The sequence below is a fragment of the Cyanistes caeruleus genome, chromosome 1, assembly GCF_971803275.1.
Source record: "Cyanistes caeruleus chromosome 1, bCyaCae1.hap1.1, whole genome shotgun sequence".
Classification (NCBI taxonomy): Eukaryota; Metazoa; Chordata; class Aves; order Passeriformes; family Paridae; genus Cyanistes; species Cyanistes caeruleus.
In genome coordinates this window covers 112449774-112462729 of record NC_141701.1, presented here as the reverse complement: position 1 = coordinate 112462729, position 12956 = coordinate 112449774, and the positions used below count along the sequence as shown (strand labels likewise).

Sequence of the window (12956 nt, the reverse complement as noted above, 5' to 3'; positions counted from 1 at the left end):
GTTCTATACGCTGGTTATTTGAGTTTCAATTCCAAGCTTCACTTTTTTTTTTTTTTTGAAGTGTACAAGCAGTGGTTGGAATTGGGTAAAAGCTGTATTTTGTACATGCCTCTGCACCCACTGCCTCGTAGATGAGGATGGCAGTACATGTGCAGCACAGGGCAGGGTGAGTGGTAAGAGGTTTATCCTGTCTGGTCCCACAGACATCTGGTGTTACAGGGCTAGCTGTGGCCAGCCTGAAGGTCTGCTTGAAAGACAGAATATGCTGTGCCTATCCCAGAGGTTTTGTTTCCCATAACAACACAGAAAAGTTGAAAAGTTTGAGTGGCCCCCACCAGCCTGGCCTCCTAGGAAATCCGCTCTTTGATGCAGCAACTCCTGGTGACAGCTGTTGCTCAGCCAGCTTCCTCGCCTGGCATGTTGCCTGCCAGCAGTGGGGTGGGTGGCACCTGGTTGCTCTGCCTTCAGCTAGTCCTTGGCTGAATCTCACTTGTCTCCTAACCCTAGCTGTCCACTTACCTCCCCTGCACCCTAGCTTTCCACAGGCAGGAGGAGAAATGGCTCAAATTCTTTGTGTGCTTTGAGACAGCAAATTCTCCTCAGTTTGGGGTTGGCTGTGATTAAGGTTCATGCATCTTATAATAAGGGGTATCACTCACAGAGGAATGGTTTCCTTCAGGAGCTATCTCCCTTTTAACAGCAGTTATCAAATAACTTTCTGGAACTGATCACGTTGAGCTTTGTCTGTAGTGTAAGTGCTGATCGACCGCCTGCCTGAAAGCTCTTAAAGTGATCTGCTTTGATGTACATACATTAAGGGCTTATTTTGCATTGCTTGCATCTTTCCTGAGCCTGCTGAGTAGTCTGAAAATATGGGGTGCAGTGGGATGGGGCTCTCAAGAGTGATTTTTGACATAGCTCTATAGCCAGGACTGGACTGAAGAGGGAGATGGTTTCTCTGTGCAGAGCTCTGTGGGCTCTTCTCTTAGTTCTGCCTTTTGTGTGACATGGTGTCAGTTACTGCTGTTGGTAAGTGAAGAGTTTTTAAGTGACCCTTGTAATTTTAGTAGAGTATGTCAGGTGACTTCAACAGTTTCACTGTTATATACAAGATAAAGTAAAATTGTTTATGTTTGTAAGAAGGCATTTCCACCCTCGACTGAATGTTTTCTTGTAGTATAAAAAGGGCTGGGCTGGGCTGGGCTGGGCCAGACAGGAATTTGTTTCAGCAGCAGGAAGTAAAGGTGCCTGATGTTAAAACTGGGACAACATGTGATGATGCTACTCTGGTATCCTCTCAGTTTTTGGTAGTATGTGACTTCTTGGACACAAACATGTCTGCTTTTAATTTCATGACAGATTTTCTCTCCTAGGAGCTATCCAATAGCTTTTTGTAGTGATGTCTCTGTTGGGGCATCGGCATGGGCTGCGGCAATGAGTTCCCCAAGTAGCTCTCCATTCTGGAACCTACAGATTTTAAACTTTATAATTTTCTGGGCAGCCCTTATATATTATGGGAAACAGTGAAGGCAGCTAATCACTATTTCACTGCATGGGTTCTTCACTGATGTGGTGAAGTCCTAGTCTGTGCAGTTGCTCCTGACATGGAAACTCTTTCAAAATTTGACCACCTGGTTTTGCATGAAAACTATTATATAAAAAAAAAATAAAAAAATAATTCAATATCAACAATTACAAGGATTTTTAAAAGCACTTGAACAATTTTGTTAGTGGTTACTATGCATTCAGACAACACTTCAGGAAGAAACCTTTTGAGCAGTTTCAATTTAGATGCTCAATAGGCACATTCTCGAGGTAGCCTTCTCAGATTCATTACACCCATTTCCTTGGACAGCATGATGCAGTAGGTTATCCTTAATGATACAGCCATTATTTTGAAGGGTTGGTAATATGGCATTGAGGTGAATTCAATTCTACAATCATCCTTTTATGACCAGAATTTTTGATTCACTGTCTTTGAAAGAGTACTTCCATGAACTGTAGTCAAGAGAAAATTAAATATTGCTTACATTTTTTTATAACAAGGAGACTGTACCTGTTATTTCTTTACATTTATGATTTGTAACACACAGGTGTGCAGGCTGTTGAATTTTGTAATAATTTCCATTTAAATACAAGAAAACAGGAGGTAAATTCTTGTGATGTATTTTATCCTAATTTTGTGAACATTCCCATTGAATACTTTTTTTTTGTACTTCTGGGTGAATCAAACTGCAACTGAAGATAAAACAAGCAGAAAGCCAAACAACTTTGGAGATGAGCTATAGCTTAATACCACACTTCACACATGAGCGAAAGAAATATGACTGCATCTGTAGCAACAAAATACCTTCCTGATTTCATGCAGCACACAAGCTAGCATTCTTCATCAGAACTGATGTTCTGATTACTGTAAAATAATTACTTGAAATATTTAGTAAAACAGTGTCCAAATTAATTCCAATTACTTTCTTGTGGTAGCACTCAGGGTTTATAGCAGTAGATTAAATCGCCGACATATGGCTAATTGCCTATAACAGTGTTTGTAATTGTGGTGCCTCTTACCACCGTGATGTCTGCCTTTGCAAACGTGAAGGTGTGCACATAACTTGGAATGTGGTGAGAAGCATTTCCTGAATGGAACAGAATTCTGTGAGTAAAATCTCTAGCATAACCACGTGTTTGCAGGATTGCAGTTCAGAGCAAATAACTCTGTGAAATCTGTAATAAAAGCTGGGGTACCACCAATGCCTGTCTCTGCCGGCAAGAAATGTAAACTTCTAGCTCTCAGGTGACTTGGATGAAACAACATATCAATTCATTAGCAGTGGCTGGACTGAAATCGAGGCTGGGTGTTGGTTTTTGGTGGTGGAAGTTTTGGTAGGGGTTGTGTTTTATTTGAGGTTGTTGCGGGTTAGCCATTGATTTTTGTTAGATTCTTTTTCCATTTATCTGTCAGAGGTGCATTAATGTACAAGATAGGTGTGGTTTTGCATGTTTTTAATGTATTTGATATTAAATCTAAGTAAATCAAATAAATGAAGATGCACTGCACGAGCCAAATTTCCTGCTGCATAGGCTGACCCACTGAACAGCTATAAATCACTTAACTGAATTTCTCTTTCCCTTCTTAAGACATATACTCTAATATTGTAGAGGCCAAAGTCAACTTTGGGTACATAAAGAATTATAAAATTAAGTGGAACATGAGTGAGTATAAAGGCCCCAATTCTGGAAACACCTGAGGTCAGAAAAGCATATGATATCATGGCTAACATTAAATCTGTTATGTATTTGGTTGGAGTGGAGCCAGCTGTGGCAAAATAGATTCTCAACTACCTGCCCATGTACCCATCATAGTGCAGTGAACAATGGATTGTACCTGCCTCCAGAGCCCAAAATCATTCTGGTCTACAGAATCAGCAAAAAAAGGGGGTGGAGGGGAGGAAGGGTTGTATGACTTTTTTTTGGTTCCTAAAAGATAGCTGAATTGGGGCTTGACTTAGTATTCACAAATTATTAGTACCCTTAGGTCAGTTTTTCCTCCACCTCCTGACTGGTTGCAGTCTGAAAAAAAATGAAGTCAAACATGCTTTTCCTCCTCAAATGAAAGTCAAATGGAAACAAATGTGTTTGCAAGTTCTTAGGGAAAGGAAAAACACTGAAACGTAAAATCTCACTGTGCATCACTCACAAAAGCAGAGTAAAGAGAGAGAGGCAAAGGCAGTGCCCTTTATCTTCAACTGAATGGCTACATGTCACTTGCAGTATGGAAACTTCAGCTGAGAATTTTGTCTCATATTTTTGCTGGTATCAAAGAGTATGTTTAGTTAGGCCATTCCCAGTCTTTCCTGTAGGTGCTACTGTCTTTTGTGAGGTATTTAAGTGTTTTCTTGATCCCAGAGTAAAACCCAAGGATCTCTTTTACACTCTAAGTTATCGTACCGTTTTCTCTTTGTCTCCCTGTTTGTTTGGTTTTTGTTTCTTTGTGTGCATTTTGGTTTTTTGTTTGTTTGTTCTTTTTTTGGGGGGGGTGTTGTGTGTGTCTTTTCCCCTTTTTTTTTTTCTTTATTTTTTTCTTTTTAAATGGTTTCCTGAGCATTTTTACAGACCCATAGGACAAAGAAGAGTGTGTGGTACAGTGCTCTAGCTGCCCTTAGAGTTTCTGTATAGTGGGAGACATTGATTTCCTCCTGAGGCAGAGAAGGAAATAGCAGCAAGGTTTTCCACAATCTGATTTCTGTATCTCAAGTAGAAGTCACTAACATCAAATTTATATTGCTGTTAATAAAGATAAACCAAATAAGCATTTGTCTAACATATGTTTCAATGGTTTATAATTGATGTGGGTTATTTTTCATGGGTGTTGCTTTGCCATTAGAAGACACAATTTTCTTAAACCTTTTGTAATAATATGTCCTTTGTGGATGTAGAAACTTGTGTTTCATGGAAAAGTCCTCAAAATGAAAGCCCAATATATCACAATATCAATAATGATTTTTTAAAAATGTGGGAAAGGGCATTTTAAGGGAAGTTCTCTTCAACAAAGACCTAGATGCATCAGTGATTTGAGAAATAAAATTATTTCACTTATTCTTCTGATGTCTTATGTTCATCCATAAGTTCTATCTTCTGTGGTTTTTTTTCCAAGATTTTGTGATACTCATTATTAAGTCTGTGCTTTTAGTCTTAACCTCTGTGAGGTAAACACAGATACCTATTTTATGGTCCAGTTGCTTTATATAACAAGTTGTAGCTGCCGGAATTCCCTCTTCACCGTGCTGAGTCTATCAAATTGCAGTTCAGTGCCATGCTATCTACGGGAGGTGATATAAATTCAAATGAGTATTAACATTCATCTTGGAAAGAGCTGGGAGATGCACACAAGCCTCCAAGGTTCTGTTTATCCAAACTAGATAGAGTGTATATACATAGACATGAATGCACACATGAGCACAGCTGTGCGTGCCTGTGTATAAAAAGTGACCATAATTCCTGCATTTTTGTTAATCCTGAAGGAATGTGGTCCATCTGTATTTAAACCAAACAAACTTAAAATAATTTAGTCAAAGAAGCCTCTTTACTAGTGTGAGTGTTCTAAAATCCTTACTATGATTGGCATTTATGCTGGCAGTGCATGGACCAGAGATGGGCAGGTTGTGGCAAGGGCTCTTCAGGGGAGCTATAAAGGTGTTTGAGGTAGTGGCATAAGGGATCTCTCCAGGATTATCTCATGAACATTTTTGAAAAGCTCTAGACCTCTTCCTAGGATATGTGTTACATATGCATGCAAAAAATCACTATGTGCTTTACTAAAATATAGTAACTTGTACCTCTGATTTTTGTTTTCTCCATAGGTATGGGAAAATTGTATCCACAAAGGCAATTCTTGACAAAAACACAAATCAGTGCAAAGGTACGTGCAAAGTGTCCACCCTGTGAGTTCATTATCAGTTTGAATGATTGACTGGTGGCTTGACTGCCAAAGCTCTGACTCCAACTGTGCAATCAACATAATGCACAGTATATTACAAACATATTTAATAATGCCAAAGCTTTGAGTTGTGCTTCCAGTAACATTGCTCATTAATTTTTTTCATTAACAAACAAAATGAAAATCACAAATCAGAACAAGTATCAAATTGCTTCAGCAGAAGAGTAAATTACCTTCTAACCACATAGTGCTGTCTGATTTGAATGATATCATCAGTGATGCAAATTGATTTCTTATATAAAACTGAGAAACCTTTGGGAAAAGTTTCCCAAGGAAAACTTGGTCTAATTTTTATATTTTTGCAAAGTCTTGGCATATGCTAATGGAAGAAGAAAGTATTTTTTATAACACAAATAGATCTGCAAATTGCAATACCAAGATATAGAAATAATTCCTCTTCCAGTTTTATGTTCCTAATTTTTCTGCTAGATTTCTGCTAATGTATGAAAATATTTTTAAGTGTAATATAGGATGTTTTGTGTGTGTGTGTGGCTATATTTGCTGAGGAAAATATTGACTAATGTGTGCAGTAGTATCTCAGGACTAAAATGGGTTACTCATTTATGAGTCTGCAGTGTCACTGAGTCTGTGGGGGCGAAACTGTGCCTTAAAATGATTCTGTAGGTTTCCACAAGAGGTGTACAGAAAACTTCTGGAGTCATAAGATGTACTAGAGTGGGTTCTCCTGAAAAGAAGCACATCCTGGATAGCATTTCTATATGTGTTAGTAAAAAGAAAAGGCATTGCAGTTTAGGACTATTTTGTGAGTGGCCGGATATGGGGTGAAGAGAAGCAACAGAGAAGCGTTCTGGGGAAATTATGAGATGGGAGAAATATCTCATACCAAAGATGTTTTTGAGATTTGTAGAAGCGTGTGACTTTATCTGTTGCCTGCCAAAACCAGCACTCATTAGGTATTCAGGAGAAAAGCACACTGGAAGACTGCAGTTCTAGTCTTAGAAAACCCCACTGACCCAGTTGGTCATGGGCTGTTGTCACAAGTTGCACTGCTGTGCATTTGCTTTTGCCTGAACGTGCGTTTGATTTCCTCGGGGCACTCATCTGTCAGAATCCTGATAACATCACTCTCTTTCTTTGAATCTGAAACCAGGAATAAGATCTCATTGTATTTGGGATTTGGTGGTACTTTTGCTTTTTTTTTTGATTGCGTTATAAAGCAATACTCTTGTGAGCAAAACTTCCTTTGCTCCCATTGCCGGTGGTAAACAAGGGAAGGAGTGGATCTGTTTGTGAAACACAAAACGTGAAATGAAAATATTGTAAAGAATATGAATGGTAAAATTTTGAGAAAGAAAAATGTCTGGGTTTAGTGTTCTGTATATTAGCTTTAAGATAATTTTAATAGGAGCCATATAACAATGAATTGGTATTTTCTGTTAGTTTGCTTTCATGCTTTTGTATTACACTGTAGGGCAGAGGTATCTATTTGATTTTCAGAGATGGATCTTTATGACATAAGTAGCGCCATTAAAAGATCATAAACATAATTGGATTTATTAACAGTATGCTTTATGGCATAAAAAAGAATAGATTTTTTGTTTTTACTGCTTTAAATGCTGGGTACAATTTCCTTTCTCTTCAGTAAGGCTGCCAAGAAAAAAGAAAAAGCTTCCCAGGAATCAGAAGTGGAAGGGACCTGAAGTGGTCAGGTCCTGCCTTGGGGTTGGATCAGCTCTGACCCACCGCTGAGGAGTATTTCTGTAACCTTCACTCGAGGGCCTCCAGTGGTAGAGATTCCTGAAGCTCCTCAGGCAATCTGTGATAACACTTCCTCTCCTCACTATAATGAAGCATATCCTAATGTCTAACCTAAATCTTTCTTGATGCAATTTAAATCTATTGCTTCTTTTCTTATCCCCAGTGGACATGTAGAGCAGTTTATTCCTTTCCTTTTTGCAGCAAACATATATATGTGAAGGCTGATCTGCATCTACCTTATCTTTTCCTTAGACTAAGCTAGTGTGTTCTTCTAGTTAGAACACGCTAGTTCTTTAAATTTTTCCTTAAAGGCAATTTGTTTTACATTTCTCAATATATTGTACTTTGCTGGTCTCTCTAATCAGCTCACTCCTTACCTGAAGATCTTGGAGCTGGGCAGAGGATTTTAGATGGCCTAAATCTGATAATTTTGAACATTATAAAGGGTTTCATTTGTCTTCTCTGTGATCACATAACCCTTTTCTTTGTTGATACATATAAATAATTTTATATGTATTTAAAATATAGATGCATCTCTGAGGCAGAGGGTGTTGCATGAGGAAAATGGTGCTGGTTTGTGCTGAGATATTTTGTGCAGCCACAGAATATCTCAGAATAGCTTCCTGGTTTTGTTACTCTCTTGCAGTGCTGCTGCCAGCCAGGCATTCCTTATTCTGTGCTCTGCTCTGGGTTGTTGATTATTCCCTCCTAGAGCTAGAACTTTTCATTTGTCTGTATTGAATTTTATCCTATTTTTTTCCTGTGGTCTCCTTAATTTACTAAGATTTGAGTATAATCTTAAGCCTCCAGAGTGCTTGCAGCACTTACCTCTTTAGTATCCTCTTCACAGTAAATAAATGGTTTCTCTAATCCACTGGACAAGATAATGTGGAAAAGAGTGAATAATAACAGACCTGGGGAAGACTTTGGAGAAAACCCTCTCAGTACACCAGGTAGTGCAGTACTAAGCCATTGAGAACTTATTTTTAAAATTGGATCTGTTAATCAGTTTGACACCTACTTCACAGCATTTTCAGCTAGACCTTTTTTCTCCTATCTGCTCAAGTTATGAAAGAGAAGCAAGATTTAACTAAAATATATATTACTGAGCTATTCATAAGGCTGGTTACATACTTTTAGACAAAATTATGATATGACATTTTTTACTCTTTCTGAATCTGTGCTGCATAGGACTAATCACCACCTTTGAGAGGTCTGTGAATGGATTCATACAAGTGTTTGCTCCAAGATTTTTCCAGAAGTTGAAACTGTCTCTAAAACTGTGGAGTTTACACCTATTCCTTAGAAAAACCCAGAAAAAAACAACAGCAAGCAGCAACCTCCCCCTGGGCCAACACAATGCACCTTTCACCCAAACCCAAAAACCCCAGTATTCAAACAACAAAAAGGGAAAAAATCCCACACTACCTGTTTGCTCCTTTCCAGTCTTTTGGGTCTCACTCACTTTCTGCCAAGTACGAGATTATCTTGTTAAATGAGCATATCATCCTGTGATGTGTATCCAATGAAGTAAGGTGGATTAAATTCAAGGAGATGATAGAAATTATGACATGATTAGTGATTTCAGAATGTATTTCAGTGTCATTTGTGTATTGACCAAGGTATAGAGAAAAGCTGAAAGTAGAAATATTTAATTTAGCAAGGAAATTATTTCAAAACTTCCATGCAAGAGCAGATCTGTTAAAACAGGTTACTGCTTAGCAAGAAGTGTAAGGTTTCCTTTTGGAGAAATGAGGAAAACATTCAGTGATGTACTTTAAGTCATTCTCCACTGTTCCTCAGATTTTTAAAAAGATACCCACAACATTCCTGTCATGATAAGGAGCAGTGTTATCTAAGGATTTCTCCCTGGTCTGAATTAAGCAGTCAGACCTAAATTAATCATATAGGCTGCAAGGGAGTTAGCTAGGGACACCTTTTTACATAACCTCTCATTTTCAGATTGCTCTTTGTTGGTGGTGTAACTGCTAAGTGAGGCAGAGAAGAAGTAACAATCACCCTGTAACAGAACAATATATAAAACAAAATAAGCACAGTCATGACAAAACGGCCAGAAATCTCTGAACAAAGCAAAGAACAAATACATATGGAGAATAATGAAAAACAGACACATGATTCATTCAGATGTTCAAATACAAAACCCCTAATGAACAAGTTGGAGAGTTTTGGCTGCTTTTGCTTTTTCCCTTTCCCTCCCCTCTCTCCCTCTTCCCCTCGCACATTTCCCCTTCTGGGCCTACTGTATTTGCTAATTTAAAAAGTGGGGGAAATGAAATAAAAGAAACCATTCAAGAGAAGCGTTAATCTGAAACGTGTAGACTCTTCTCTTTCCAGCACTCGCCCCCCACCCTCTCCAGCCTGGCTTGCCTTTGATAGACCTACGTGCTCAGAGCTGAGGGAATGAGTAATGGTTGTTTCGCAGTACAGTTTCCATACCTCATAGCAATGGAATACAGAACAGTTAATCTGCCAAATGCACAAGCCCATTTCTTAGAGTATGAATTACTGTCATCTGCGTCTGCCCTTGCAGACACTGTAATTGCATGCATGCAGATTTTCTTCCTGGTTTAATCAGGGGCTTGCATGATTTTGAGTATTTTGTTAGGACCTTAGAAGATCAGTACATGAGAATGACTAAAAATCTGAAATTCCACCTGTGGAAATTTTTTTTTTTTAACAAATACAACCTAAGAATCACGGTAATTTGTAGGAGATGAACACTTCAGCGGTATATTCTTCATTTTATGTGTATTTTTTTCAAACCATGGGTGACTTGCTATGTTGAATAGCAGTGTTTGTCTTGGGAGAGAAATGTGTCTAACATGATGAGGGGAACTATAGTGACTTTATAATTTTAGTATTTCATTATGACATTTTCCTAGTTGAAAACTCTTAGCAATGATCTATTTATTTTTAAAATATGAAAACTGTGGATACAGATATGTATTCATTAGGATTGTGGTAGGTTTATGGTAAAAAAAAAAAAATAAAAAAATGCCATGAGGTCATCTGTGCTAACCCACCATATATCACATACAATTTTATTTCTCCAGTTGCCTTGCTGTTTTTAGACCAGGACGAAAAATTTACCATGACCTATTTTATAAATTGAGAGTTTATTTGTGTAACAAAAATGGAATAACTGGAGGCTTACTATAAGTACTGGAGATAATTGGAATGGCACGATAAAATGGTGTTTCATATCTCCCAAAAGGAGTCTGTCCTGCCTTGTGTCAGTGTTGCTACTCATATGCTTAAGCTCACCAGCATCCCTAAGTGCTCTAATGCATTGGGGCTTAATGAGCTGGATGTTTCTGCTCTGGTGTTCTGATAAACAGAGTTTATATACATGTAGTTGATATACCTCGGTATGTGTGTTAGATAAAATACTTTCAAAACTCCACATTTTATGAAGTATTCTCTGGACATTTTCTATGAAAAGTGGAGGTTATTTGTGATTATGTTAAATTATGCATTTTTACTTTATATTTTTTAGTTAATTTTCTTATACTTAAGATGGCACAATTTGGTTATGACTAACAATGTGAAGCAAGTCTATGTAAAATAATAAGCTGGTGAGAAAGAGCTATGCTACATAGAAAGCTATTTAGTTAATAAATTTTTTTATTGGGAGTAAGCTCGAATTACAATAACTGTGCTGTGTAATTTATGATTCTCAGAATTGCCATTTTGAGAGAGAAAAAAATCCAGACAAGTAGGTCTGTGCCTGATCACAGACTGTAAACTGTTCACACTAGGAGGGCATGCACAGTGTGCTTCAAGGGGAAATGGATCTTGTAGAAAGTAAATAATTTGTAAAACAGACTTATTTAATTTTGAAATTCTAGACTTGTGTAGCTAATAAATCAGTCCTGTTTTCGGTGCTAGAGTAGCAATAGATGTGCTGGTTTTTTGTGCATTAGTTTTGTTTGTTTGCATTTCTTATTTTTTTATTCTTTTTGATCCAATCCAAAGCACTATATAACCAGTGGCATAATAGTTCTCAAGTTATTAAAAGTGTAGCAATGTGGAATATTTTAATTCAGCAGGTCTTCTGACAGTGAGGTGTTTGTGAAAGCTGGACATGGGCTGTGAGGGTGTGGCAGGAGCTCAGCAAGTTTTGTCTGTGGCTCTGCTGGTCCATCTCACCACTGACCTGCAGCATGGTCCTTCTGTTCCTGGGTCTCCTGTACAGAGAGCACAAACTATGCTGAGCTGTACCACTTTTGGTTAGCAAGCCAGCTGATAGAAACAAATCTCCAGAGATACAAGGACAAAGTCTTCAACAGCATCACTGAGTCCTTGTTTCTAAACAGTTGAAAGGAAAAAAGCAAACTTGCAATGCTGCATGTTTTGATAAGATACATTAAACAACATGAAGTTAGTTGTTTAAGATTTGTAAATATTTGGAGGTGTTTTTAGTCTTATTTCTGGGAGGTTTGTTAAACTTTAGTGCTTTTTTTTACTTTCACTCCTATGGTTTTTATAAGTAAAGGTTGAGATAATATTTTTTTCTGTTTAAATTAAAAAGTGATATTACTATGGAACATGAGACCAAGAGTCAAGACTTAAGAAAAAATACCTAAAGGAGACATCTAAACACCATGATGGCAGGTATACATCAAAATGAAGTGAAAGGAATTGCCAGTAAAAAAACATGAGGTTGTTCCCTCACAAATGAAGTGTAAATTCACACCCAAGTTTAGCAAGTAAAAGCTTGTTTGATCTCTGGGCTCATGAGCTATGATGCTTTTTAAATCTGACCACTTTAAGAAGTTACCAGAAATTATATGGGGGGTGGGAAAGCTGTATATATAAATTAAAAATAACTACATAGTTGTCTCCTTGAATTTACAGATGATATGTTCATGGGTGTTTAGGTATCATAACAAAGCAATTTTCCTGGCACCTGTTGGCTTGGCCAGCAGGCATTATTATGTCTTGGCAAATGTGCATGTGTTTTGCAAAATCTCATTTTAGCTTAGAGGCAGAGATTCTTCTGTCTGTATATTTTTGAATGCTTTTCACGTCTGCTGAAGTGAAATAGGAAATAATTCAATGAGTTGTGCCCAGCAAGTACTCATAGCTGGAGCATGCCAGCACTGGCCAGTGTGTCACCGTGGTGAGGACTCAGAGACATACCCACCCCAATGCCTGCAAAATGCAGCTGCATCTCAGGAAACATTCCTGACTGCCTCTAAACAGTGCTCTGCCTAAGCAGGACCTCTAAAAGATGTTTACTGAGTTTAAAGCCGGGTCGTCTACAGAGGAAACTCCTTCCTAATTAGTTCCCCAGACACTTTCTTAAATGGCTTCTTTGCAATTAAGGAAAAAAATTCCTGGGTCATTATCTTTTCATAAATGAACTCATGCCCTAGCAAATATTTTCTGTAAGGAGGCCCAAGATGCTCAAGTATTCTGTGACATATCTAATCTGTGATTATTCTTAATTTACTGCTTCCAAAATCTGCAGGCCCATATCACTGACAAGTAATTGGTTTAACTTTGTTTCCTCCCAGAGAAATAAAAAAGTAAAATTTCCATTTGTACACAGTGATTAATGTTTTGATTCATTGGTCTGTATAAAACTTTGCCAATAGCTTGGCATGCACTTGAAGTGCATTTTGCGACTGGGTAATGCTAGTAGGCTCTTAGTGGTCTCAGCAGACTTGGAAATATCTATTTCATATCATAGAAATGAACAGAAGAAATTTTTTTTTTA

At 37.8% G+C, this 12956-nt stretch overlaps 1 protein-coding gene across 15 annotated transcripts in view; it reads left to right on the top strand.

Annotated features, from left to right (window-relative positions):
• RBMS3 (RNA binding motif single stranded interacting protein 3) overlaps positions 1 to 12956 on the top strand; it is a 703891-nt gene that overhangs the window by 379233 nt on the left and 311702 nt on the right. For all 15 annotated transcript variants that reach the window (XM_086850705.1, XM_086850694.1, XM_086850656.1 and 12 more), the window contains one exon: positions 5358 to 5416. In XM_086850705.1, coding sequence (XP_086706831.1) covers positions 5358 to 5416 — 59 coding nt within the window. The remainder of the gene's footprint in view (positions 1 to 5357; positions 5417 to 12956) is intronic.